At 42.6% G+C, this 25,994-nt stretch overlaps 1 protein-coding gene across 1 annotated transcript; it reads left to right on the top strand.

Moving 5' to 3' along the window:
• The first annotated feature begins 1,634 nt into the window (after window positions 1-1,634).
• ANXA8L1 (annexin A8 like 1) lies at window positions 1,635-14,341 on the top strand. The gene is made up of 12 exons (XM_068197543.1): window positions 1,635-1,762; window positions 5,069-5,159; window positions 5,422-5,516; window positions 6,575-6,688; window positions 7,437-7,527; window positions 8,114-8,193; window positions 8,805-8,864; window positions 9,366-9,459; window positions 11,257-11,352; window positions 11,597-11,655; window positions 12,501-12,623; window positions 13,954-14,341. The coding sequence occupies exons 1-12, from the start codon at window positions 1,742-1,744 to the stop codon at window positions 14,008-14,010; spliced, it is 981 nt and encodes a 326-aa protein (XP_068053644.1). The 5' UTR covers window positions 1,635-1,741; the 3' UTR covers window positions 14,011-14,341.
• Window positions 14,342-25,994: the final 11,653 nt, after the last annotated feature.

The following is a 25,994-nucleotide window of genomic DNA, read 5'->3' as shown; positions in this document are numbered from 1 at the left end:
TTTTCCCATTTGCTGTCTGGTTTGGTCTCTGCTGCCCTCTGTGCCCTATGACTGTTAGCTGTAGCTCTGTGATTTTCTGCCTAGAAGGGCTTCTTTGTCCTTGGAGTTCTCAAGAAAGCTTATCTCCATGGCAAGCTGACCAATTCTATCCCAACAGGGGGAAACATGTATGTAGGCAGCAGATACCGGGATCCAGAAAAAGCAGATGCACCCTGCGTGCAAAGGCACTTTGCCACCCCTGGAGAAGGAGGACTGAAGAACCACTCATGAGCTCTCCTTGCAAGCTGTCTCTCACATGTGAGTGGGAACAAAGCCAGTGCAGACCCAGCAGCATGTTTGTTATACCAAGGGCAATGCCATCTCCTCCTTCCCAACTTGCCCTCACCATATGATGGATGTGCTGGAGGCTGGCCCAGCTCATTCTCTTGGGAATAGCCAGGGCAGCTTCCCAGGCCATCAGGGCCTTGCTGAGTTAAGTGAAATAACAGTGTGTGGGAAGGAAATAAGAGAGGCCCATAGTTTGGTGTTTACCCGGCATCCCACGTGGGCCTGTAAATGTGGAGGGCACAAAGCTCCTATATAGAAAGTGTTAAGATACAGCTGGTGGGAATGTTTCCATCAGGGCAGCTTTCCACTGCAAATAAATAAATAAATGCTGGCATGGGTAGATTCTGACAAAAGTCTAGACTGGAAAATATTGCTACAACCATAAGGTATTTCAGATGATTTCACAGAAACATTTCACCAAATTAAAGTATGAGAAGCTGTTCAACTCAGTTCTTTTTCTTTTGAAAAAAGAAGTTTTGCACTCAGCTCCTGAACCTTAACATGTCACAGCAGCTACTGCAAGCCCTATGACTTAGCTGGGGTTGTCATTACTCAAACTTGTTAGCCTTAGATGTGTTGGTCCTATGTTACCCTAGAGACCATTTGTGACTCATGCTGTGGAAATCTAGGTATGGGATTCGGGGACCTCCTAAGTCTCTATACAATCTGATGCTTTATGGAGCTACAGTGTAAGGTGTGGGACACGGATGATGTGGAATTTGGCTGGGTATGTGGTTTGTTTGGTTTGGAAATTTTTTGCTTGTTTGGCTTTGAGGTTTTTTTAATAAGTTTTTGAAAGGAGGTAGAGGAAGGTATGTTATGTTTCTAGAGTCCCGTTTGGCAGTGTTCCAGATGAGCAGAGATAGAAAGAGTCGGTAATAGTGAATGCCTTATTCAGTTATAGTTGAATTCATCTAGTCTCTTTCATGCTGAGAAATTACCTAGTTGTAATTTGTATGTTGTATCTGTGCCAGAGGCCAAAATGTTAGTAGGGAAGGGTGTGTATTGGGAGAAGCAAGCAGTGGAAAAATTACAATGAGTCAACAAGGTTGAATTTAGGCCTCCTCACAAGGGAAGCCTCGTTTATTAAGCAACTTGATCTCTCCCTGTGAGCTCAAATGTGAAAAACAGGTTGAGCCATGTCAGAGGGTGTTGCCCTGTGGAATTTGTAGATAAGGATGCTTTATACCTGTGTGTGCCTGAGAGGCCAGTTACATTCTGCGGCTTCCAGAGGGAACAAGCCTCCAGAGGAGTACAGTTATTCCATTTTTCTTGTGGTAAGTTTATTGAAAAGAACTTTTGTTTCTTCCTCTCCTCCCTATGCCTCCCTTCAAATCTCAGATTCCCAGACTTTGAGGTGTGATATGTGTGGTTTTCTTCACCAACAGACCCAGGTAACACTACTGAGACCACAATGGCATGGTGGAAGGCCTGGGTAAGTAGAGGATATACTGACACTCTGAGGGGTTTTGGCACTGTAATAAGGTACCTTGTAAGTTGTATCAGGCACTGTGTGGGAATGAAGAGTTTCCTTTAAAAATCAGCAGGACCATTTTACTGTTTTTCTGGTTGTAAAATAGCATTCAGCACTTCAAAAACATTGATGAAGGAGGTTGTTTATATGGTTGCTGGCTATAGGAAGAGGAGCAGATCCTATCTGAATCCTTAGCTGATTCAGATAGGAATCTGAATAGATAGAGGTGCAGGGGGTGTTTATATCCCTGTGTTCATGGGGAGATGGGACCATGCAACAGCAAAGTTACACAGTTGAAGTCTGCAAGCTGTGGGCTCCTTGTCTGCTCCCTTGTCCTGTGGCAGTGAGTTCAGGGCGCTGGCCTGTCCCCAGTTTTGCTCCCCTGTTGTGCTGGCAGGCTGTGGTCACAGAGAAAGATATGATCAAGCCATAATGTCTACCTTTGGTGGGTTTTTAATATTGCAACAATAATGTGACTTGAATAGCCTGTCTCTTTGCCAGGAGCCAGAAATGCTGTGTATGTTCTCTTGTAACTGCTTGTGGCTTTGGGAGGAATGAGGCAGGATGGGGAGAAGCTCATGGGGTGTGCTGAGGCAGCACCTGGGGTCTGGCTCAGACCAGGCAGCAGGTAGCCCTGGTTCCACCTCCCCCATCAGCCTCTGTGGGAGGCCAGGTTTACTCCCAGGTCTCAAATTTTTTTTTTTTTTACCCAGAAAGATTCAAATTGTAATCTTCCTTCTGAGTTTTCTCTGCCTTCCTATTTCCTTTGGAAGTTTGGTATAATAAAATAGATGTTTTACTTGAGTTTGGAGTAGCTCTCATTTAATTATTTTCCTTTTGGATGATCTAGTCTCTTCTACCCCCAAGCTGGAAATAATTCGTAAATTAGAATGAGAAAATAAGGAGAAAAGCCCTTAAACTCCAGTGATCCCATACCAGTTGGTGTGGTAGGGGGTGGAGGCATGAGAAGAAAATGAGAGGTCCACAGAAGAATGGGGAAAAACTTTGGTTTTCTAAACCCTTCATTAAAAAACACAGTTCAAAAGCAAAAGGAATGAAAAAATGTGGAACTTTCTTAGAAAATATTGACTGAACAAAATGCAAACAATAACCCAACCTGTCCTCAGATTCCAGCTTTTTAAAAAAAGCCTATCATTTTGGTTTGAAAATATTTTGGTAGTAAACTTTTATTCCTTCTTCCTTTCATTTATAGCTAAAACTTTCCACAGCATCAGCTGTAAAATACACTGCTTCTGCTGCTTTCATGCCAATTATTTATATTTACATGAGCACAAACGCTTTGAGTAGTTTCAGTTAGGGAGCTGTAGGATTAATTCAGCTGGGAAACAAGACCAAAGTGAACAGGGATTTTCTGAAAAGCTGGTGCAATTGTACTTGTGCTGCAACAACTATGGGCACAGAGAACGAGGTGCATGAGTGAGTCACAAATGTGCTACTCGAGCCAGGAAGGGCCGTAACTGTTTATTGGAATTAGTACCAAAAAAGATCATTGTTTAATTTGTTTCCACTGCCTCCAAATGAAAGCTCAGCTTTGTACTCCCTCTTTCACTGAGTCACCAGGCATGGGTCCAGAATGTTTCGGGGTTTCTTCACAGGGCCTTTGCATGCAACTGGAGAGGATTGACCATCCTTTTCAAAGCAACCTCAGATGGATGGGTCTAACCTGCTTCCCAGGGAAGCTGTGGTGGTGCTGGCCATCTTGGCAGAGGGCTAGAAAAGGAGCACTTGAAATGGTCCTCCCAGCTCAGCCAAATTCTTCTATGCCAATGACAAACTGTTGGAGGTGGGAATGCCACCTGCTCTTTTTTCTGCAGTGACAGCTTCACCTCAGCCTTAAACTTGCTGCTCAGTGACCATTGGGATTCAAAGCAGCATCTCTTGTGAAGTTTCCTGTTGACACCATTTGCTTCACAGCTGCTCTTTCTGCTGGGAGCAAGTTGTGGTGGTGCAGGAGTGTTTCTGTGCTGGCTGTAAAGCAAACTTTTCCAAGTCTTGCTGATTGCTGAACATGCTGCCTCTCTCAATACTCCTCTGTCACTGTCACTGCTCCATGCAAATGTGCCAGCTGTATCCACTGCTTCTCTTTCACATGGGAAGTAAGAGCAGAAGGGATTTGCATCATAGCAGGAGGCTGATGGGTGGCACTTGGTGGTCCAAGTTATGAAAGTCAGGTGGGACAACCCTAATGCTTCCTTCTGATCTGTAATCTCTGATTTTTATCTCACTGTGAAGCCATCCCCATTAAAATATTTATCAGGTCATACGGATACCATTAGTTTAATATTAACCCTGCCTCTAAAGGCAAATTTATGAGAATATAGTAGTTTCCAACTTAAATATCCTTGCTTCTGGGAAGGAGAAAATTGTGTCTATTATTGTAATAAAGTGACGATGATTCTTCATGCCTACCCACCCACATACTCCCCCTATTGACAGGACCAGCTTGTGATAGATGTGACAATATATTCAAGCCAGTTACTTGACTACCAGCTTTGTTAAATTATACCTGGGTTCTGGTTGATGGCCCTACTACCTTGTGGTGACTAAGTCTCAGTGTGTCTTTTATGCCCTGAGATTGATACTGTCAGCACCTCAGGGGTTTGTTAGGAGGATTCTTGTGTAGTTGTACCTGATTCTTGGTACAGGGAAGAACATCAAACCTGCACTCCTCCAGATGGATCTCCCTTCAAAGTAGTCTTTTGACCCAAATCCTTCCAGTGGAGATGCTCCCTTCTTGAAACCAACCAGCTGTGCAGAAGTGCAGCAGCAGCTGCTGAAAAAGATGGTCTGTGAGAATAAGACAATTTCAGGAATTCAAAAAGCTGTCTAAAAATTACCCTGCACCAACCCACTGAGAAATGCAGTATGATACAATAGCATCTATGCTATGAAGGACTGTAATTAAGAGATGAATAGGAAAGTGCAGTCTCTTACAGTCTGTGCTTTTTCTGCCAGACTGCCTGACCTCACAACACTTGCAGTACTGTCAGCCATGCTTTGCCCTTCATGTTCCTGCCAGTAGCAGAGGCTGGTACAGGCAGGTGGGAGCAGGAAACTTGTGTTCTCTTTGGAGGGAAACTTTTATTCTCTTTTTGCTCTGCTGAGAAACTTCTGGCCAGTCTCTCCTATTTTCTGTGACTTTATCATGTGTAGGCAATAAATAGCATTAATGTACTTTTCAAATACTTTTTCTTCAGCTGATGAAAAGCAGTGGTGAAAAGTTGTGTATTTTTCTTCTTCTTTCAGAGTGAAGCAGAGGGCAGGTCTGTGGCAGGTGCTCTACACTTTAATGCTGCACCTGATGCTCAGACTCTGTACAATGCCATGAAAGGGCTGGGTGAGTTGACTCCAACCACATATGTAAATTCTATGTTCTTATAATTGCTAAGTTGAAATCGATTCCATAGGAAATTTGCATCCAGAGATACCACTTATTTTTACTGTGAAAAACTAATATTAAAGTTTCCTCAGTATGTACTTAAATTTCTACATAAAGGCAATGAACCAGATAAGCTTGTCTGAATATTCAGATTGGGATTTTGGACCAGTCTCAGCTTATTCTGTGCACTGTATTTATGACTTATTGTTGCTTTCCACAGGGACTGATGAACAAGCTATAATTGATGTCCTAACCAAGAGGAGCAATCTGCAGCGTCAAGAGATTGCCAAATCCTTCAAAGCACAGTTTGGAAAGGTTCTTCTAAAACAAAGTCATATTCAGTCACTGGTTTACTGCATGCAGGATGTAGTGAATGGGCGTACACTTCATCCTGAAAGCATGATGCAAACTATATGCAGGTCTTCTGCAAATAAGTAGACTAATATCCATTTATAAGGCCTGTGATGAATGTGTAAAATTAATGTTTGACCATGAAAAAATGTTTTTCACCTAAAGATTGAATTTTTTTAAAATGCGTTTTGACCAGAAATACTATTTTAAAATCAGTTTTAATTTGAAGTGAAGCTTCTTATTGATTTGAAGCTGTAGCAAAAATTTATACCTGTCTAAGTAACATGTTGAGTAAAATATTGGTTTGTTTCAGGCCTTTTTAAATGTCAAAAAAGTTCAATTTAAAGACTTATTTAATTACACTTGTATGGAAATTTCGTGGTTATCGACAACTATGTTTTCCTTTGTCTCTCTTTGTTTCTTTGATAAAATCTTACTTTTATTGGGAAAATTTTTTCACCAGCAGACTGTGACCCTTCCTGGAAAGGGGACTTCCATGCAAAAGCCTAAGAAAGGGAAGGGGGTGGGTATGGAACAATGAATAAATAGTGCGCTTGCATCCCACTAAAACAGAGAATCCTACTCTAGGAAAACCTGCATTATAGTGAATGGGAAGTTTGAAGTGTATCTTCAAGCAGTCTGCAGTCCTGATTCTGCAAATGTCCTGGGTGCAAGTTTATATGCAGGCTATGGGAAACTCTCTCAAGCTACACCCTCGGTCAGTGCAAGGCCTTCAGCTACCTGGTTCTGCTCAGTGAGTTGAGCAGGGTGGAGGAAAATTTGCTACAGAATTAATTATTGAGAGAGCCCGAATATCAAGAAAACAGGGAATGTGTAAGCACCTAGACAAATCCCATTTTGGAGTTAGGTGCCTTTTTCAGTCTCAGGACCTTTTTTAATGAACTATCAACAATGCTGTCATTCTGCTTCATTACTTGGGCCATGGGGATGGAAGCAGCATGTGCAATAAAATGATCCTGTGGGTCTGTTTATGTAACCATGTGATGATGCACATTTGACAGGATCTGATTGAAAACCTGAAGTCTGAATTGAGTGGCAACTTTGAGAGGCTCATTGTAGCTCTGATGTACTCCCCATTCAAGTATGATGCCAAGGAGCTATATGATGCCATGAAGGTAAGCAAATTGCATGCTGATATTTAAATAATAGCACAAATACAGTGCTAATTTCTTGCACTTGTGCAAGTGTTAATAACTGGACTGTTACATGGTTAAGTTTGTTATTAGCAATAGCCTTTGAGAAATACTTAATTGTAGTATTAATATTCGGGGGGGGGGGGGGGAATGCTGCTTAAATATTTATGGCTGTAAGAAAGTTTCTGTACATAAGTGATTCATAGAACCTGGAAAGGAAACAACAAAACTAAATTCACACCCAAACCTGCTGCCTTGATGCCCCAGCTGAGCCATGAAATCTTTAAGGAATGAAGGAGTGGTAGTGCAAGGGCCAGGCTGGGGTCAGCTGGAATCCTACCTATTGGTAATGTATCTTTACAAGTTGCAGATGCAGAGTGGTCTGTTAAAATGGTATAAAGATGGACTGACTAGCCAAGCACTGGTCTCCCTGCATTCCTTTAATGCTGTCTGTTGTCAAAGATCTGACTCCAGAAAAGCATTTGTGGAAATGTAGGGTTATATAAATAATCCTTTACAAATTAGACACCTTGGTAAAAGAAACAGTGTTCAACCCAAATGTGTTTTGTGTCTCCAGCTTTCATCACGATGGTTTCTTACAGCTCAGCACATAGCCTGACTTTGCTGCCATCCAACTCCTCCCTTCACCATACTTCTCTAGCAGTAAATCACCCTCCATGACTAGATGCCTTTCTCCACCTTTATTTCTCCACTGTGTTTTCTATTACAGGGTGTGGGAACAAGGGAAAGTGTTATCATAGAGATCCTGGCATCTCGAACAAAAGCACAGATCAAGGAGATAATCAAGGCTTACAAAGAAGGTAAGTGCCTGGGGCTCAGATTTCTGTGGTCAGAGCACAAGAGGAAGGCCAGCACTGTCAGCAAGAAAATGGCTTTTCTAAAAGCATTTAACTCTAAAAGCATTGTAACTCCGCTTTCAGCTGGCAAACAGAAAATGGCTATGCTCAGAGAAAATGAAAATCCCTTTCTAGGTCTTCATCCAGCTGTACCAAAGGGTCAACAAATTATAAATTTGGTTCAGTTTGGGTACAGAGTATTGTCAGAACCTAAACAAAACTACAGCTGTGCACTTGGCTTTTTTCCCCATTAAATAGATGAGAATGTATTTGTAAATATTTTATGTTGTTCATCCCTTCAGCTATACCTCTAAAATTAGCTCTGGGTTTACTTCTTGGACATCAGTGGAGCTAGTGACTCAGCTGGATGCAAATGCTGACCTGAGCATCACAGAGGGTGTGAGCTGCTCTCAGCCCTGTTTTTTTTCCTTAATGACCCTCTTGCTCAGTGTCAGGCTATTGTGTGTGCTTGGCTTACTGGTAATGTCTTGACTGTATCACCTAAATAAATAACAAATCCTTCCCTTTTCCTTCTCTTTCCCTTGGGTAGAATACGGTTCTGATCTGGAACAAGACATAAAATCGGAAACGAGTGGCTACTTAGAGCAGATTCTGGTTTGCCTTCTTCAGGTAATGCTAGAGAAGAGAAGTGAGGGTATAAATAAAGGTCTTCACACTTTTCTCTTCTTTTTTGGAGAAGACATGCTAGAGGAGAGCCAGTACAGTCGTTATCACCAGATAAACTGCAGAGCCAACCATGTCACTTGGACTGGATCTGTTTCAGCTTTAGTGTGACTGAAGCAGGGAAATCTCTCCCCCTTAGCAGCACTAAGAGAGCTGAGAACTTACAGCCACCTCTCCTGCAGAGAGACACCTCAGTTTCACATATGTGTAAAGCCAGTGTACTCTTCAAGGGTTTTAAAAGTGCCACTCCACTAGGATTCACCACTTTTCCAGGGTCTGTGCCCTAAATGCTGAGTGCATTTAATTTACCCTACCACATTTTTGGAATTTTCCTGCCTGGTAGCACAATAACTGAACAATTTTTTAGTCTCCTTCATATGACTGATTTCAGCACTTTCAGTGAAGGAGTTAGCACTTGTGCTGTCTGAAATATTACTGCTTGAGTACTCTGCGGAAATAGCTGAGAGTATAATTGATCTTTGATCAGAATGAATGATCCTTATTTATGGAAGAATCTTCATGAGACAAAATTGTTACCCTTCTTTTTCTGCTCATAGGGTGAGAGGGACAATGCCACCCTCTATGTGGACACAGCCCTGGCTCTTCAGGATGCAGAGGTACTCTCAAATATCTGAGATCACTGATATGCCTGGATTCCCACATTCTTGAACTTCAGAGTGCTTCAGTGTCAGCAGAGGGTTGGACTCACAATAATTTGGGGTGGGGTTATCTTTAAGTAACTTGGGGTTTTTCAATTTTGCCTGCACTGCTGAGCTCTGCCATTCCAAAGAGGAGTGATGAGGCCTGGGCTTTGGCTCATCTGCTTTTGATATATGAAAGTATATGGGTATGGTGGAGTGGAAGAGCAGAGAAAAGGGAGGAAACCTCAAGTGTTCCAGCTGCTGCAGGAGGGGGAGAAAGGACGGAGATAGTGGATGTTCCATTTGTCTAGAAGACAGAAAGGTTTTCATAACCAGCCGTTCTAGGAGACTCTGGTTCACACAGTGGTTTCAGTTACTCCAAACCCCTTTACCCCAGCCATGCCTTCAGCCAAGCTCTGATCCTTGATGAGCTGCACACACAGAACAGCTCGCTAATAACTGTGTGCTAAATTACAGACTCTCTATGCTGCTGGAGAGAAGATACGGGGCACTGATGAGATACAGTTCATCACCATCTTGTGCAAAAGGAGTGCCACACACTTAATGAAAGGTATGGAGCAGAGCCCACATTACCATCACTACACTCCCAAGCCTCCAAAATGAGAAATCACCCTAGTCAAGAAGAAGAGGTAGGGCTGGCTATAGATGAGAGACATGAGTGGTCAGAAATAAATACCTGAGCTTGTTTTCTAATTTCTGGTCACCCAGTAACCAAAAGCTGCCAGCAGATTTTGTGAAAGATTATGAAGATTTAGTTCTGCTGAAAATCAAGTGGCTTTTCCAGGAGTACCTATACAGTGGTGATAACTGGGTAGTTGTTTTAATAAAATCAAAAAGTGAGTGACTGAGTACTGTCCTAATTAAGTAGGAGCATGTGGTGAACAGATATGTCCCCTTGGATATGGGTTCCTATGGGGGGAAAAAATCACTAAAAAATAGCTGGTTATTCGGTGCTGGAGGATCACAGGATGCAGCCTGCATTTCTGCCCCAGGTCCTTTTGAGGGCATCAGAGGCTGCTGGGAGGGAAGACACAAGCCCTGCTCCAGCTGAGACCTCAGCTCCCCAGTGTCCATGCAGCAGAGACCAAACCTTGTCATCTCAATGCTTTTGAGGCATAACAGATTTTGTTATATTGCCTGATTCAAGCAGGCATATATAAGCATATCAAGTACTGCGTGAATCAGGTGAACCTAAACTGATAAATTTAGCCGAAAATAAACCAGATATGCCTGAGCTTTTTCTAAGCTGAGAGCCTCTGCGGCTGTTTCTATGTCTGGAAGCCAGCTCCCCCTTGTGTTTCAAATTCGATCTCCCAAGGTCACTTAAAAAATAAACAAGACAAACAAAAATAGGTGGGCTCTATAGTATTTGTCTGTATCCATCTTTAAGAAGTGAATTTCACCTTCTTGTGAAAATGCAACCAGTCTTTTGAACCTACTGTGGCACTAAGCAATTTCTTCTCTGCTACAGCTGCCTGTACCTATTTAAGATCTGAGTGCAATTATTGCAGCTTTTAAAATTTGTTTTTAATAGAAAGAGTAGTTTGAGTTGAGAAGTTTGTATCCATCTGTCTATTCTGTATTCCATTTCCCCAAAGAGTCTTGACTGCTGGTAATGTATGCTGAGTACAGTTTCTTAAGATGTCTATTGCATTATATAGCACTTTTCCTTCTTTGTTAGTCCTAGAAAGCTAGAAGTAAAAATAGTTATCTCTGTTTCTGAGCCTTGAAATATCCAAAGTGTATAAGGCAAGCAATGACCCTGTTGCTGAGCTTTTGTTACTGTAGGAATTCAAATATCTTGGAATCTGTACCTGTATTTTGCTCATCTTTTCTCAGTTGTTTTTATTTTAAATTGTGGTTAAAATAATAAGTTTCCCCAAATGGTGTTGTCATCATTTTAAAGTCCATGGGCTGTGAACTGCATAGTCCTACATTGAAGTTGATTTTATTTTGGCTCCTAAAGCTAATGACATCAGCAACCACAAGACCAAAGGTGTGCCTAACTTTGTTGTCTGCTTTATTTCTGTGGTTAAAGACAGCAATAAAGGGTCAGATTCCCACAAAAACTTGAGGTGACAGAAATTACCTGAAGTCAGGGAATTATGAATCATGAATGGTTTGGTTTTTGTAAATGTTAACATCCATCTTTGTGTCCAACATGATTTCTGATGTTGACTAAAGCCTTCTGAAGCTGGTGCAAATGTGGCCATTGCTTTTGCAGGATCTGTGTGTTCATATTGCCACACAAGTAATGCCTGTAAATATTGGGCACAAGATGCCTCGAGGGTTACTTGGTAAAAAATATAAGTTCTTTGTGTTTCAAATATAAGTTCTTGTGTTTCAGTGTTTGAAGAATACCAAAAACTGGCTGGCAAGAGCATAGAAGACTCTATCAAGAGTGAAACTCGTGGTTCACTTGAGGATGCCATGCTGGCTATTGGTAAGTGGTGACCTTTCCCTTTGTTTTGTCAGAGTCTGCTGCCTTTTCTTCTGCAGTAGCTGACTTATATTAGATGGATCTGCTTTATAAAGGTGTCTGGTATGAAGTAAGGGGTACCTCTTGGATAAGATAAACTCAGATTCTAGGAGCACACTGAATTAATGGGAAGCATGAAAGATCTGAGTCACCTCCTGCCCTGGGCTGGAATTACCATTGATTCTTACTGAGTTTTTTGTATGCCTAGTGAAATGCACCAGGAACATCCATTGCTACTTTGCAGAGAGGCTGTACAATGCTTTAAAGGTAAGACTCTCCATTGCAACACACTGGTTTTCATACGGACTTAACTCGTAACCTGGCTGCCACCAATTCAAACTAGAAAAGCCAAGGTTTTGGTGAAATTCAGCAGGTTTAGTGCAATTGTTGCAAGTAATAGCAGAATCCTTTCAAACAGCTTGAGAAGAAAAGTACCCTTTAAACTCAAGATAACAAGGGAGTCTGGCTTTTCTGGCTGAAGAGTCTGCAAGGAGCCCAGACCCTTTCTGGAACACAGACAAAAGAGGCTTTTCTAGGAGGTTGTTTATGGTGAAGACTTGCCTTCCATTTAAATAGACTGGAACACAGTATTTTCTTTTTAGGAAGCAATTCTCTCAATGGCAGTATAAAATGAGAGTTTCAAATGGGGTCACATAAGGTATTTGCAGATTGTGCCCCTGTAATACTTAACTGGTATGTACAAGATGTCAGCTCTCCAAAACCTTTTGGAAAGCTGAGATAACAGTTTTGTTATCGGTGTGATCCTAATTTTCCTGTAAGTGATTAAACAGTATTGGTTGAAGCCAAACACTGCCTGGGTGATTCTGCAGAGGGACAGTCTCTATTCAGTACCACCTCTCACCTCTGTAGCATGTTTGCTTTTGCATTTGACTTGCGCAAAACTTGTGCACACCTCCATGGTGGGCTTGTGGTGTTGGCAGTGGCCTCTGGGAGGGCTGTGAGGGTGGGCCCTCCTGAAAGAGATGCAGATGTTCCACAGAAGAGGTGCCAAGTGGTGTTTGAGAGCTGATTCCTCCTGCCCTGGACTGGTTTGCACAACTTATCCCTTGAACACCCAGTAACATCACAGACTGCTGTATCTGTTGTTCCAGGGGGCTGGCACCGACGATGGGACTCTGATAAGGGTGCTTGTTTCTCGAAGTGAAGTTGACCTAAATCTTATAAAGCCTGAATTCAAGCGTATTGCAGGAAAGTCTCTCTCCAGCATGATTTTGGTAAGCAGAATCTTGATATGATGTTCTCAGCCACTGCATGTATTCTTAATCTTTGCAGCACTGTGGGATGCTTCCATGGTTATTTGCAGCAACAATTTTATTTCTGCTGTGATCACTGCTCTCCTTCGCTAGGCCTGTTAACAGCCATGTCCTTGAGAGACACGTATGTCTGAAAGGTGAGTCAGACCATATGCTCTCTGTAAGTGACTTGGACAAAGCAAACCCAAGGAGACACTGCACTAGGATTTTCACTAGGATCTTCTCTGTATCCATGCCCTGCATGACATTCTAGATAAATCTAAATTAAATTAATCATTCATGTTATACCTATCCTATAGCTGCTATGCTGCTGTGCCATTTTCTTCTCTCTCTCTCTGCCATCCTTAACTACCTCAAGCCAGTGCCATCCATATACATCAAAATAATGCTGGGGTATTTTTTTCCTTTTCCTTTTCCTGTTGTTTGGGGTTTTTTTGCTGCCTTATCCCAGGTGAAAGCCTGGTCTACACTGTGATGAGATAGGTTCAGAAACTGAACCTTGTCAAGGATTACTGTAGCATTGTAGTTTCAGCTCCAAGTAAATGTGACTCCCCTGTTAGTGCTGAAATGCCATTTTTTACCATTTGTCCCCAGGACTTCGGGACATTCCTCTGCCCCTGTGCAAATGGCACAGAAGCCCTGTCCTTAGCAGTCCCTATGGGAAGTCTGGTTCTGTAATTAAGGGCCCTTCTTATAATTGACACTGTCAGTGTCTGTCATGTTGATTAATGATCAGTCTTCAACGGTCTGTACAGAATATTCATTCCTTCTGAGAAGTGGAACTAGCTTTACACCTGTCGCCACAAAACATTCAAAGGGAGGAAATTTTCTTTATGTAGTGAATATTTTATGTAGTGCTTTTAGACCAAAATTATCGCATTTGTGGCTTTTTTAAAAATGCCACGTGTCAGGGCTAACTATACTTTCCCTTCCTGTAGGGAAGAGGTGCTACATAAATACCCAGGGACAAAAAATCTGAACAGGTTTGCTTGCTGTCATTTGTGCTGACTTTGTGCTACTCTGTGGGACAGAACCTTGATCAATTGCTCACCTGCATTCCAAAGGAAAAAATTGGACTTGATGAATGTTATTTCAGGTGGTAGCTACAAGCCTTATTTCTCCGTTCGCTTTTGATGGTGTGTCAGCTGGCAGCAATTCTGCTGAAGTCTGACTTGCTCTTTCCAAAGTCCTTTTCCTGTGTGGGCATATTCCACAGACTGACAACGTCAGCACTTGGAGCATGCAGAGGAACTTCCATACTCACCTATTTTTTAATATTTTCTCCTGTCAGGAGGATACCAGTGGCGATTACAAGACAGCCTTGATGAATCTCTGTGGCAGTGACTGACAGACTACAGGAGGAAGATGTTGAAAAGGATACAGAGAGAAGATTAACTGTGAACAAGGGTCTGAAAATGTACTTGTAGAAAATCTCTCCATTGATCCAAGTGAGGGGAAAAAGAAGATCAAATTAATGGTTGAGATATCCAAGCACTCTGAAGGATGTGGATGCTCATTACACATTGAATGCTATCCACTTCCCAAAGAGTTTTTCAAACGCAAGGGGAATGTTAATTTCTTGTTTCCATTTTATTCTTTGGCATTTTCCTTCTATTTTAACTCATGGTGAAGGATGGCACTTTGACTATTAAAGGAATTAAAGGTTCTTTTAAACCCTCTATAGCTGTTTCACAAGTCTGAACAACCCTACAAAGCTTGGGCTGCCCTGAAACTGTGCTAATTTCACCAGGACCAGCTGGTAGAGCTCGGCCATTTGATGCTTGCAGGATGGGTCTGGAAGGAGTCCCAGATATTACTGAGCCTTTAGGACATGAGTCAGAACCAAGAACTTAGTGCCAGAGGCAGTAGTTTAGCAGCCTTATCTACAAAACTTCACAGGGAGCTCCCCAAGGAGCAGTGAATGGCAGAGCCAAGCTGGCTGCAAGCATGTGAAAGTTGAAGGCTGTGTGCCTAATTTCCTTCTTGCTTGTGTGTTGGGGAAGACCAGCAAGTTCAGGTCCCCACATCAATGTCAGACCATGGAGGAATCAAAACTGGCATGGATGATTTGGTTTTCGTGAATACAGGATACTCTGCCCATGGAAGCAGACCGGTTTCTCCTTCTGGTGTCACAGTAACTTCTCAGCAGTCAGTGGACTCCTTCCAAAATTGCCTCCAACCCCCGTGACTGCACCACCAGGGGGCTGAGTTAAGCCCCAAATGTGGACAGTGATACAGAGAGAACAGTCTGAGAAGTTTGAGAGGTTCGGGTCTGCCTTGACCACTGGTTCTCCAAGCTTAAAGCAATCCTTTAAATGTGTAGTTACAAAAAGGCTTTCAGTAAATGTGTTCAGGAAAGGAGCTTTTCTGATCAAGTGAATGAACTTTTTGGCTGAGGGGTGCTCCCTTCCTTGCACTGCTGAGATTAGCAGGAATCAGTGCTATGAGAGTGGCAAATTCAAAAGGTCTTGGTGAGTCCAGGACACAAACAAGGGTTCTGGAGTCAGGGTGTCAACACACCTCAAGTGAGCACGAAGAGGAGGAGGTTTCAGTCTCTGTCCCTTTAAGTGCTTGTCTTTTCAGTGATATCCCAGTTTCTCGCCTGGTCTCTGGCTGAGCATCAAGGTGGGGTTTTTCTCTCGGTTTTTGAGGGACATGGGCCACCTGTTGGCACCAAAGGACGGGGACTCGCATGTCCCTTCTGCTGGTCCCACTTGGTTTTTCACAGTCACTTGTTCTAATTGTCACCGATGATCAGGCTTCCCCGTTTCGTTTTGGTTTGGGTTTTTTTGAGTCTGTTCGGGACTGCGAGTGTCGTGCGGGGGCTGCGGCCGCGGCGAAAGCCGCGCTTACACCCCCCTCTGCTGGGGCCCGGCGGCGGCACCGGGCAGCCCGGGCTCCCCGGGGCATTCTGGGCACCCCGGGGCATTCGGGGCACCCCGGGGCATTCCGAGCTCCCCGGGGCAGCCCGGGCACGGCCTCCGCGAGAGCCAAGAGGAACGGGCGGGATTTCCGCCCTTGCCCCCTTCGCTCTCGCTCCCAGCCGCCGCAAAGCCTGGCACGGAGGGCTGCGTTCCCTGTCCCTCGGGGAGCCAGCTGCGGGGCTCTCAGCCCACACAGCCCTCGGCACGGCCACGGGCTCTGCAGCGAGCCGCTCCTCCGGCCACAGTCGTCTGAGGTTTTACTGAACACCCGTTCTGGTGCGTTCGGTGTGTATTATTTTGGAAAGCCCAAATAGGAATTTGTGTCTGCCTGAGCAGGAAACAGCAGTGATTTACACTGCTGCACCCACAACAGCCCTGTTTCCCGGAGCTGGACAGGCAGCAAGTGAAAAGCAATCCCAGCTTTGAGGGACCTCAAGTCTGACTAGAAAAGCCTAATGAATGCTCAGCTCTTCAAGCGTATTTTAGTTCGGAGTTATGTGACGATTTCACTAAAACATTTGTGTTTATATCGCCCCAGAGCTCCCATTGTTGTTATTGTTATCACGTTACTCAGGTCAGAGGTTGGCTTTTCTTGTTGGCCTGTGCTTAGTGCAGTGGGTGTGGATTAGAGCTGTTTCACTGTGATTGTGATCCCGATTTATTAATAACAGCTTGGGAGATGTACAGTGAGTTGCCAGAATGCTCACAGGAGATCAGTAGTAAAGCTGGAAAGAGGAGCAAGCAGGGGAAGCTGATTCTATCACTGTAATTGCTGGGAAACAAAACAATTGTAAAACATCAATGAAGATTTAATTACACATTGATTGCTGCTAAAATGTTCCCTGGGTGAACAGGTGCTTTAATAAATCAGGATCAATTCCTAAGCTGTTCTAACCAGTCTTTTCTAAGTGCAAATATTGACTTAGGGCCTTTCTATTCATTCACAGTTTTATTAACACGATTTTATTGCACAAAATCAAGATAAAAGCTTGGCAAGGAAAAAGTAACAGGAGCAATGTAAAAAATTCTCAGGACTGGTGCAGGCCTTCTGCTGCCTATTTTCAGTGTTTTTATTCCTCCTGTGCTTCAGAAAGACCCATGTGCAGGGAGTCTCCAGGGACAGCACAAATGCCACCTTGCTGTGTTCCCCGGGCGGCTGTCGTGTGTCCTGAGACGCAGCACACACAGCAGGAGCTGTGCTACAGCCTCGAGTGGGTATGTCGGCTCTCTGCTCAGCTCACACCCAGGTGTACCTAGGAATAGCTATCTCCAACTGTTAGCTCTGTTCCTGAGACCTGGAAAACTAACAGAAGTCTGTCCCAGATTGGATGCTAATACACATACTTCATGTTTAACCCCTGAGAGTTTCTGTTGCTGAGAAAGCTGACCTCATTTAGTCTTGCTTAATTCTCCCAGAAACCCAGAGCAGATGTGACCTGAAACCCAGGAGGGCAGCCACAGGCAAGCAAAGGCCCTGCTTCTTAAGACGTGTGTCATCACTGTGACTTCTGGAGAGAAGAAGAAAAGATTGGATTGGTTTGGCTTCACTTGTATTTCTATTTTGCAACAGTTTGGAGTAATTTTTGGATAAAATATGTTTAAGTGTTCAAACTGAGGTTAAAAGAACATTGTTCCTGTCAGGAAGTGGAAGAAGAGAATAGCAGATATCTTAGTCAGGCATCTCATGTTAAGGAAAGTGTTTCAAGGGCTGGAAATAATCTGAGAAAGATGTTCAGTCTTCCTTTTCCCCTGCGGTTTGCTCAGCAGCACACAGTCTGGCTGCTGTAGGCTGTTGAGCAGGGCTGGGGTGGGGCCGGGCCAGAGCCTGGCCTGAGGCACCAGAGCTGACACTGGGGCATCTTTGAGGCTGCCCAGCCAGCCCTTCTCTGCAGAGCTGAGGTGGGGTTGCCAAAACACTGAGCAGCACAGTGTGTGGCCCAGGGGAAAGGTGGGTTGTGCTACCATGGATGGCTCCACTATTTTTTCTGGGGTGGGCTGAAGGCTCAAAGGGCAGAGCACCCTCACTCCTGGGCAGATGGGAGCTCTCCTGAATGGAAACTGATGATTTTTTTTTTATTCTTAAATTAATAAATTAGTGGTAAATTAGTGTTGATGTATTAATGTAAAATGCAGTTTTTAAATACTGCTTGCCACAGATATCCAAATGGGATAATGAAGTCTCCTTGTGTTATGGCTTATTGCCTGGCTATCTTGAAGCAGCCTCTTTTCCTGGCAAGGAGGCCATCTGATCATAAAATATACACCTTCCTCAGGGATTACTGTGTGGAATCTCCTTTGCTGGGAAGATAGCAGCAAATTGTAAGATGCTAAGATGGGAATATGCCAAAGACCTGTCAGTCCTTCCTTCAACTTCTGCCTTGAACCCAAATGCCTGAGCTGACTCGAAAGACTCTTCACTTCTTTAGTGTCTGGGGTCAATAACTGCAGAACATCCCCATGCCTGGGATGCTGCAGCAGCACCAAGAGATGTTTTGTTTGACACAGAGCAGCAAGCTCTTCTCCTCAGACCTCATGCAAACGAGGTCACTCCAATTCCCCATCTCCCCCCTCACTGCAAACATTACTGGCCTTGCAAGTAATTATTGTTCAGTCTTCTGGTGTCATATATTTGAACCCAAAGAACTCATCCCTGACATTCCAAGAAATTGCCAGTAGTTCTTGTTGTTCACTAATAACTTTATGTTAGGCTGCAGAAGAAAATTAATAATTTGGGGTCTGCAATTGACTGTCCTTTGCAAAGACAAAAACAGCCAATCCTGAGGACTTGGACTCCTATCTGTTTGGAAGGAAGTATTACTTGTTCAAGCTGTGTTTCTGTTTCCCCAACATTCCTTCCTGTTACAAATCTCAGCCATGGTGTGTCGGTATCCTGCCTTGGACTTCTTAGAGGCTTAGAGTTGGCATTTCTGACTGAAAGTTATGTGCCCAACATTTAAGAGTGTCCCTGTATGGGAGTTCAAAGTTCACAGGCACTGTATCCCATAATACTTTGCATTCTTCCAGTTGCAAAGAAATACTTATGGTGATAATATTCTGTGATATAGAAGTCATATGATACATCCAAGTATAGTCCTGAGAAACCTTTTCTGCATTTTGGCTAGATAAAAGTACTTATTACAAAGGAAACACAGATATCTGCAGGTTCTGTACATGCAGGAACCTAACATTTGGAGAAATAAACAGCTCTGGATCACACAGAGGAACCAGTACTGTTCTTTCTGTGGTAATGAAGAACAGGATATGTTGTAGGCACAATATTATTAATAAATAGTGAGCAATGCAATATGAATCTGTAATTCAATTTAGGATTTCAGCTGAAATTGCTCTTTGGAATTATAGATGGCAGTGAGCTCTGAAATTGAATTACAGTCCAAACAGGAACTGAGTCATGTGTAGCAATGGTCTAGGGAAGCATAGACTCACTGTCAGCACTAGGCAAAATATTATTGGCAGTACTATATTCACAGAAAAGAAAGGCATTTGGTGGACATAAATGAAATTTAACTGATCTTATAAATTGATGTCAGGCAGAAAAACAGGGGGAAATGAAAGTCAACATTTACATCTATTGATTTTAAAATGGCAACTTTATTTTTAAACTGATTCAAGCTGAAAAACTATTATTAAAAGCTTTCATTAATCTGAAGCTTGAACATGATGTTTTGGAGGGGAAAATTTTAATATTCAGTTTGCCTGAGAACATAATTTTTACTTTCTGAAATATCTCCTGAATTTCTATTTTAGTTTAAGCCAGAGAACCACAGTTTCCCCCTCATTCCTCAGTTTAGCCACTGAGCTGAAAGGTCCCTTGTTATTTTAGCCAAAATAAAGGCTGATGTTTTTCAAAAAGGAGCGGAGAGTCATTGCTTTAAATGTCACTAGCAATCTTCTCTAACAGGAGAGGTCAGTGTTGGGGGTCTAATTTCTGAGTTTAAATGGATCCCCAAAGGTTCAAACAAGAAATAGGAAAAAAAAGGAAAGTACAGCTACAGCTGATGTCCATTTCTAGCCTTGCCAGAACTGAAACAGTGGCACAGGTTTCCCAGAGAGGTGTTGGATGTCCCATCCCTAGAAGCATTCAGGTTGGATGGGGCTCTGAGCAACCTGATCTGGTAGAAGATGTCCCTGTTCATTGCAAGGGGACTGGACTGGATGACCTTTAAAGGTCCCTTCCAAATCATTCTGTGATTCTGTGGTAAGTTCACTTGTTCCTCACTGCTTGTACTCCTTCTGGGACTGAAAGAAAACCCCTGCACAAGACAGTTTTCTGCTTTGCAGACATGATAGCTCTGGATTTCTAAGCCACAGCTGTGTTACCCTGAGTAATGTGCTAAGTGTAAAAGCCACATAGAGATAAATCTTTGGGACTGTCTGTAACGAGGCTAAATTGATTAATTTCAGGAAAGTGTTTAAAATCCATTATAGAAGCTGTTAAATAAGTAGAATTTTCAAGCAGTAAAGCACAAGATGGGGTTCTTCTGAAGCACCAGGTATTGTCTACAGTTAAATTGGTGAGGTAATATGATGTACTTTTTAAACACCACAGTAAGTCTATAGATTCTCTCTCTTTCTCTTTCATCTAAATCATCCTGTAAGAAATCCACAATCACACTGATTGTCTCCAGTCCTGCCAATCTGGAAAGACTGGTCAGAGAAGGTAGGATACTGAAACCAGGCTACCTTCAGAGAAGAGCTTGACAAGACATATGTCTTTACATTTGTAATATATTTTCTAACAGCTGGCTCCCAAATAAAATTATATCAGACAAAAACTTAGAAGAACTTTGGGTTTTGGTGGAAGATAGGGTGAGTAGTGTCTTTTTACATCAGCCACTAGGCATTGCAACTTTTTTCTGGTTTCCTGGTGAACTTTTTGTGTCGTTCTAATGATAGGTCATAACTACTTTGTTGAATTTTTCAGTGACAGTAAACACGGCAAAAATAATTGTCTAGAATACATTGTTCCTTAAAACTCTCTCACTGGTTTAGGAAAATTGTGGCTAAAAACTGTGGCATTTGGATGACCTCCCTTTTGCTGTTCTCCAGCTAATACTAACACTCAAATCTAGTATAAATAAAGGCAAACATTAGTGGTAATAAACTCTCAAACTCAGTCACTGGTTTGTTTATAGCTAGGTTGGTACTTGAGGGATCCAGTGCAATTTAAAAGGCAATAAATTGAAACAAACTCACTTGTTTTGGAGGCTGTTTATGAACCCTTTTAATTTGGTGTCATATTTATTTGGGGAAAATTAGATTATCCTATTCATTAGATGCTGTGGCCAGTGATGAATGGAACAACATTCCACATCAATGGCATTAATTGAATCCTCGCAAGCACAGATAATACCCCTGCAGGAAACAGGAGAAGATGGAAAAGTTCTCCAAAGTAGGTCTGCAAATACTGCAGGGATGAGGGAGCACTACTGGACAGCCAAGATAGTTGGCAGCAGTTGAATGCTTTTAATTTTTATGTGAGACTACTTAAAGAGTCGTTACATACTTTGGGCATACAGTTAAAATCGATCTCCGCGGTTCTATGGGCACCACGTATCTGACACAGAACCAAGGAGGGAGTACAGGTCTCCTAAGCTGCAGGCTTGTGCCATAACTAAAGATTTTGCCTCAGGGGAAATTTATTTCAGAGAGAAACATGATCAAAAAGACTGACAGGCTTTTCAGCAAAACTGATTTAAATCTGGGGTTTGTAAAGATACCCTGATGATTTTCTCCTAGCTCATCAATAATACATGCTTGGGTCTGTTGAGGATGTCTCAGAAATGTGTCATTCTTCCAGGGAGAGTATCCTATTAATAGAGCCATAAGCCCCTGCCAATTAATGAGGGCATAATGCACTGTTCAAAAATGAGCATGAGCTTTTCATGCCAGTCCTCTTTGATTCATGCCTCAGCTCTGATTCATGCCAGTCCTCTTTCAAATGAGCAGCTGTTTGATATGAGCAAATTACTTTATTGCCCATGAAAGGTGAAAACCAGCCTGAGACATTGATGGGCTTTGGTGCAAAGAGAGTAGAATCTTCATCAAAATCTCAATTTCCTGCTTGCTTCCTATGGAAGAAGCTTTGCTCTCTCACATCTCAGTGGCGCAAAGCAGTGAACAGTGGCAAACTAGGTTGAAGCAACAGTGCCCTCAATGTATGGGATCTCCCCAAGACCCCTGATATGACCTGTGAAGTCCCTGTATTACTGGTGGATCCTTCCCATCACTGATGTGCTTCCAGTCAACAGGCAAGGGGCAGGTGTCTTCAGCAGTGTGTGCACCTGAACAGTTCTCCTGTGAAATTCAGGAACAGCAGTTGGAGGGATTTTTCCTAAAGGTTCATGCCCCAAACAATCTTGCTGGTAAAACAAGAGCAGGAGGGCAGCACATGTCAGGAATAGTGATTACTCATGCTTAAAAAAGGAGGTACCAGAACAGGCCACTGGGAATAGTGGTGACTCTGAGCTCTCCCACAGCATGTCTTCTGCCACAGGCAGAGGGCTGGAAGGCAAGAAGCAGTACCTCATTTTACTGAAGCAGAAACACTGGGGAGTGACCAGTTCGGAGTCAGCAGTGAAACAGCTGGGATTAGGATGCAGTTCATCAGAGCCCCAGACAAATCACCCACCTGACAGCTCCACGTAATCTCACTGCTTGTGCTGAGCTATATATTTTTTCTGACCTGCACTCTCAATATTGCAGTCCTAAGAAAGTGCTCTCAGCCAAGGTCTCAAAGAGGTTAAAGCAGTAATATCCAGAGAGGGAGTAACATGGGCATCTATAAAACTAACCATTTCAGAGCACTAATTTCATCAGCAAGCAAATTGCAAATATTGTATCTAAGAACATTTCCAGCCATCTGCAGGAAGGGAATATCACAGTGCTTGAAAGGCATCTTGTATTTATGATTGTGTCTTGCTGATACATAAATCTGGCACAGTGAGTTTTGGATGTCACTATGATAATCATGCAGAAGAAACTTACTTTGCTTGGGAGATATTTACACATCACCTTTTTTGTGTTATGTCAATAATCCCTTGTGTGTGTAAAATCCTGCTACATTTCACCTCTGTTTTTGAGTCTTGAACTGAGTGAATACAGAGACTATTGCTAATCCCTACAGCAGGACTTGACTGTGCCTGTTGTCACACTGTAAAACTGTGATCCTGCAAGGAACAAAACTACTGGGTCCAAGGCTGATACTTTGTCAAATGTATCTCCTTCTTCTTGTGGTTCCAGGTAAATATTTATAGTCTCAAACCACTTTAATCAGACTCAGTCCCGAGGTGACATGAGTGCAAGTTGAAATTCTCCCTTCCTAGAGCTGGAGATTGTGACAGGCACCAAATCTGTGCTGCTGGAAGGCAAATAATTTTTATAAAATATACAGGGCAAGATTCACTATGGTACAGTTTGGTTTGGTTTTTGATGCTCCCTGAAACAAGCAATGATGTTTGAACTCTAAAGGAACCTACCACCCCATTGGATAGAGAATTTGCCTTTCAGTCTACTTGGAACCAGCTCTTGATGTTTGTTGCTCCCTGGGAACCGAGTTTTGATGTTTTGACTGTCTCACATAACTCTAAACCACCTGTATTTGTAACCAATGTTTTTCAGAGATTTGCATATGGTGTATAAATAAATTTATTTTTGCTTACCTTTTTCCTCCTGTGCAAAGGTGAGTTGTAAGAACCTGACATATGAAGCTACCTGATGAGGTGGGAATGTAACAAATAACCTGCAAGCTCTCCCTTCCACATACCTGTTAAACAGTTATATGTGTGCATACAGACTGGAGGTTTTGTGAATTGTGAGCCAAGGAACTTGGAATTTGACACCAGCACAGGTCCTACTTTGCAACAGCCAGCAGCCTTTTAAAGAGCAGCCAAAATTATTTTTAAAAATACTTGTTTGTGAGTCAGTTTAATGAAGGACATTGTCCCACTAATCCTTGTTATAACACTTGTTATGACACTTCCCTCACCTGATGATCAGTGGAGACATTATATTGTGAAGTCTAAAAAAATTTGTGCTGAGACTGACGTCTTTCCAAGCATAACATTTCTGTCTTGAAGACAGGGTGAAGTTATTACATCCAGGCTTAAGGCTAAATAATCCCAGGGGTCAAGACTGAGCTTGCAATGTAGCTCTTAAGATATTACCCATTTGCTTCTAGAATAAACCGGTTGAAGAAAACACACTTCTGTTTCTTGATAATTTTAGCATGCAGCTATCAGTGAGACATTGATGTGAAGGGAACAGAAACCTTACCCCAGAAATAGCTCACTTTAGAAGCATTCATTAACATAACAGTCTGGATTCCAATCCTGGTAGATGATTTGTCTGGACAGATGCAATGCTAGGACTGAGCACTATGGATTTTTTCCTAGTTCTCTTGGATTTCTGGGGTCCAGTTAACATGTTCTTGAGATCACAACCTATGGTTGGAGCAGAGAGCTGCACAAACCTTTCTTCTCCCACTGAATTTAGTAAGAGGTGTAGCAGCTAAGCACCTCTAATAAATAAATGTACATGTATCAGGTGCTTGTCATAGTAAATGGACAGAAGTAGATGCTAAATCCCAGCATTTTGAAGGGACACAGTTGGATCCCTCATTGCAAATCCTGGCAGATCACCGGGTCCTGCTTTTCTTATAGTCTGTGTTTTGCCTGCCCTATATGCAACACAAGATCTGTACTATGAAGAGCCTAATGGATTTTCATGTAAATATGAGGACACAGTCCTAGACGTATTTTCCCATTTTGCAATCTTGACCATGCTCTGAGAGCTGAGCCTCTCTCATTGTTTAGGGCAGAGGCTGGATGGTTATGCAGTATGAAGTCTGCTTCTCCTGCTCTGATGCTGCTCTGACACAGGCTATGATACAGGCTGTGTGATCAGAAGATGTTGCTGTTACCTGTGGACACCAGAAGGTTTTTTTAACACTGATGTGTTAATTATGGGTGTCTTAGAGCTGCAGTTTTCACATTGGAGATACTGGTGACATACAAACTGTGACTAGATCATAAACTCTGTATGTACTCTGTATGTGCTCCTCCCAGCAGAGATGATCTACAGGGATGACCCAAGAGGTGAAACAGGTTGAAGACAGTTCAAATAAGCAGCACACAGTCACTCAGTTTTCATGATCAGAAGAGCAGAACCATGAACACAAACAAAACTTTGCCACCTGGCTTAGCACCAGGCCTCCCAAAATCTGAACCCAATTCTCTGAAAAAAAAAAAAAAATAGAAAGCCCAGTTCATGCAGGCTAAGGTCCTAATTCAGACATAAAGTTTCTTCTAGTCTTTCATGCCCCTTCCGAAGACAATCACTGTAATAATATTTCTGCCACAGCAGCAAGAGGATCAGGGTCCAATTTTCCAAAGGTGTATGAAGCAGGAAGGAAAATGTGCCTCAAATTATGAAGCTCTAACAGCTCTGTTAAAGAAAACAGGCATTACCTTTTCTAGTGTAATAATGAAAATGTTAGCTTTTGTCTGTCCTACAAGAGAACTATTGATAGGACAATACTTTGACCTTTATACTGTGAGACAAAACACAGTTTCGAGAAAAAACCAGCAGATTCACCTGATTAGTGGACAGCATTCTTAAGGTTAATTCCAAAATTATGAGGTTCCTTTGAAAACGAGATCCTGAGTTAAGGACAAAATTCTTACCAGTCATGGAATCAGCAATTAAAATCCAAGCAGAACGGTTAAGTCAGACAGAACAAGGGTCACTTGTAACACAGATGCACTTGCTGTTTGTGGAAAAAACAACCTGCTCGTTCATGCCTGAGCTCACGGTTCAGAATGCCTCAGTGAAATGAAGAATGAAATAATCTGCTAAGTGAACTTCAGGACTTCGGGATGGTTCAAAATTGCTGAGACATGCACAGGGATGGAGCTTTAGCCCAGCTTCCCCCATGATAATGAATTGGCAGAGTTTGCACCAGGGAACCCTGTTTCATTGACTCTGATGGTGCTCTGCTGCTTTAGAGCAGCTAAACATCTGCTTTTAATTTAACCAGATGTTAATTCCCTTAGGCTGGACAAGTCTTTGCTGCCTGGAAATAGGCTTTTTTACATAAAACATTCTTCCAGCCTCCCCTGCTGGGGTAGCTCCACTTCATCTGTCATAACCTTTGCCCTACATTCAGGATTGTTACAAGGTTTTATTACTGCTTGCAAAATACTGTGCCATATTTCACCAAAAATAGCTTTTCAAGAACACTGATTGCAGTTTATTGTGGATACCTGGGTATAAAACCACCACCTGAGGCATCAGGCCATGGAATAATGTAACTTTGTGTCATTCTATCTTAAGTAACTGATTTAAGGATGGTAGGGAGCATCCCAGATGACTTGTCCTTGGTTCTTTTCTT

The sequence above is a fragment of the Anomalospiza imberbis genome, chromosome 8 (assembly GCF_031753505.1).
Source record: "Anomalospiza imberbis isolate Cuckoo-Finch-1a 21T00152 chromosome 8, ASM3175350v1, whole genome shotgun sequence".
Lineage (NCBI taxonomy): Eukaryota > Metazoa > Chordata > Aves > Passeriformes > Viduidae > Anomalospiza > Anomalospiza imberbis.
The sequence above is the reverse complement of the archived record's forward strand: the minus strand, read 5'-3'. Positions and strand labels throughout refer to the sequence as shown.

Excerpts from the sequence above, each read along its gene's own strand:
- ANXA8L1 (XM_068197543.1), top strand. The coding sequence starts at position 1,742 with ATGGCATGGTGGAAGGCCTGG. Across the intron at positions 11,353-11,596 it reads GGATGCCATGCTGGCTATTG|TGAAATGCACCAGGAACATC; the intron begins GTAAGTGGTGAC and ends TTGTATGCCTAG. Across the intron at positions 11,656-12,500 it reads GGCTGTACAATGCTTTAAAG|GGGGCTGGCACCGACGATGG; the intron begins GTAAGACTCTCC and ends CTGTTGTTCCAG.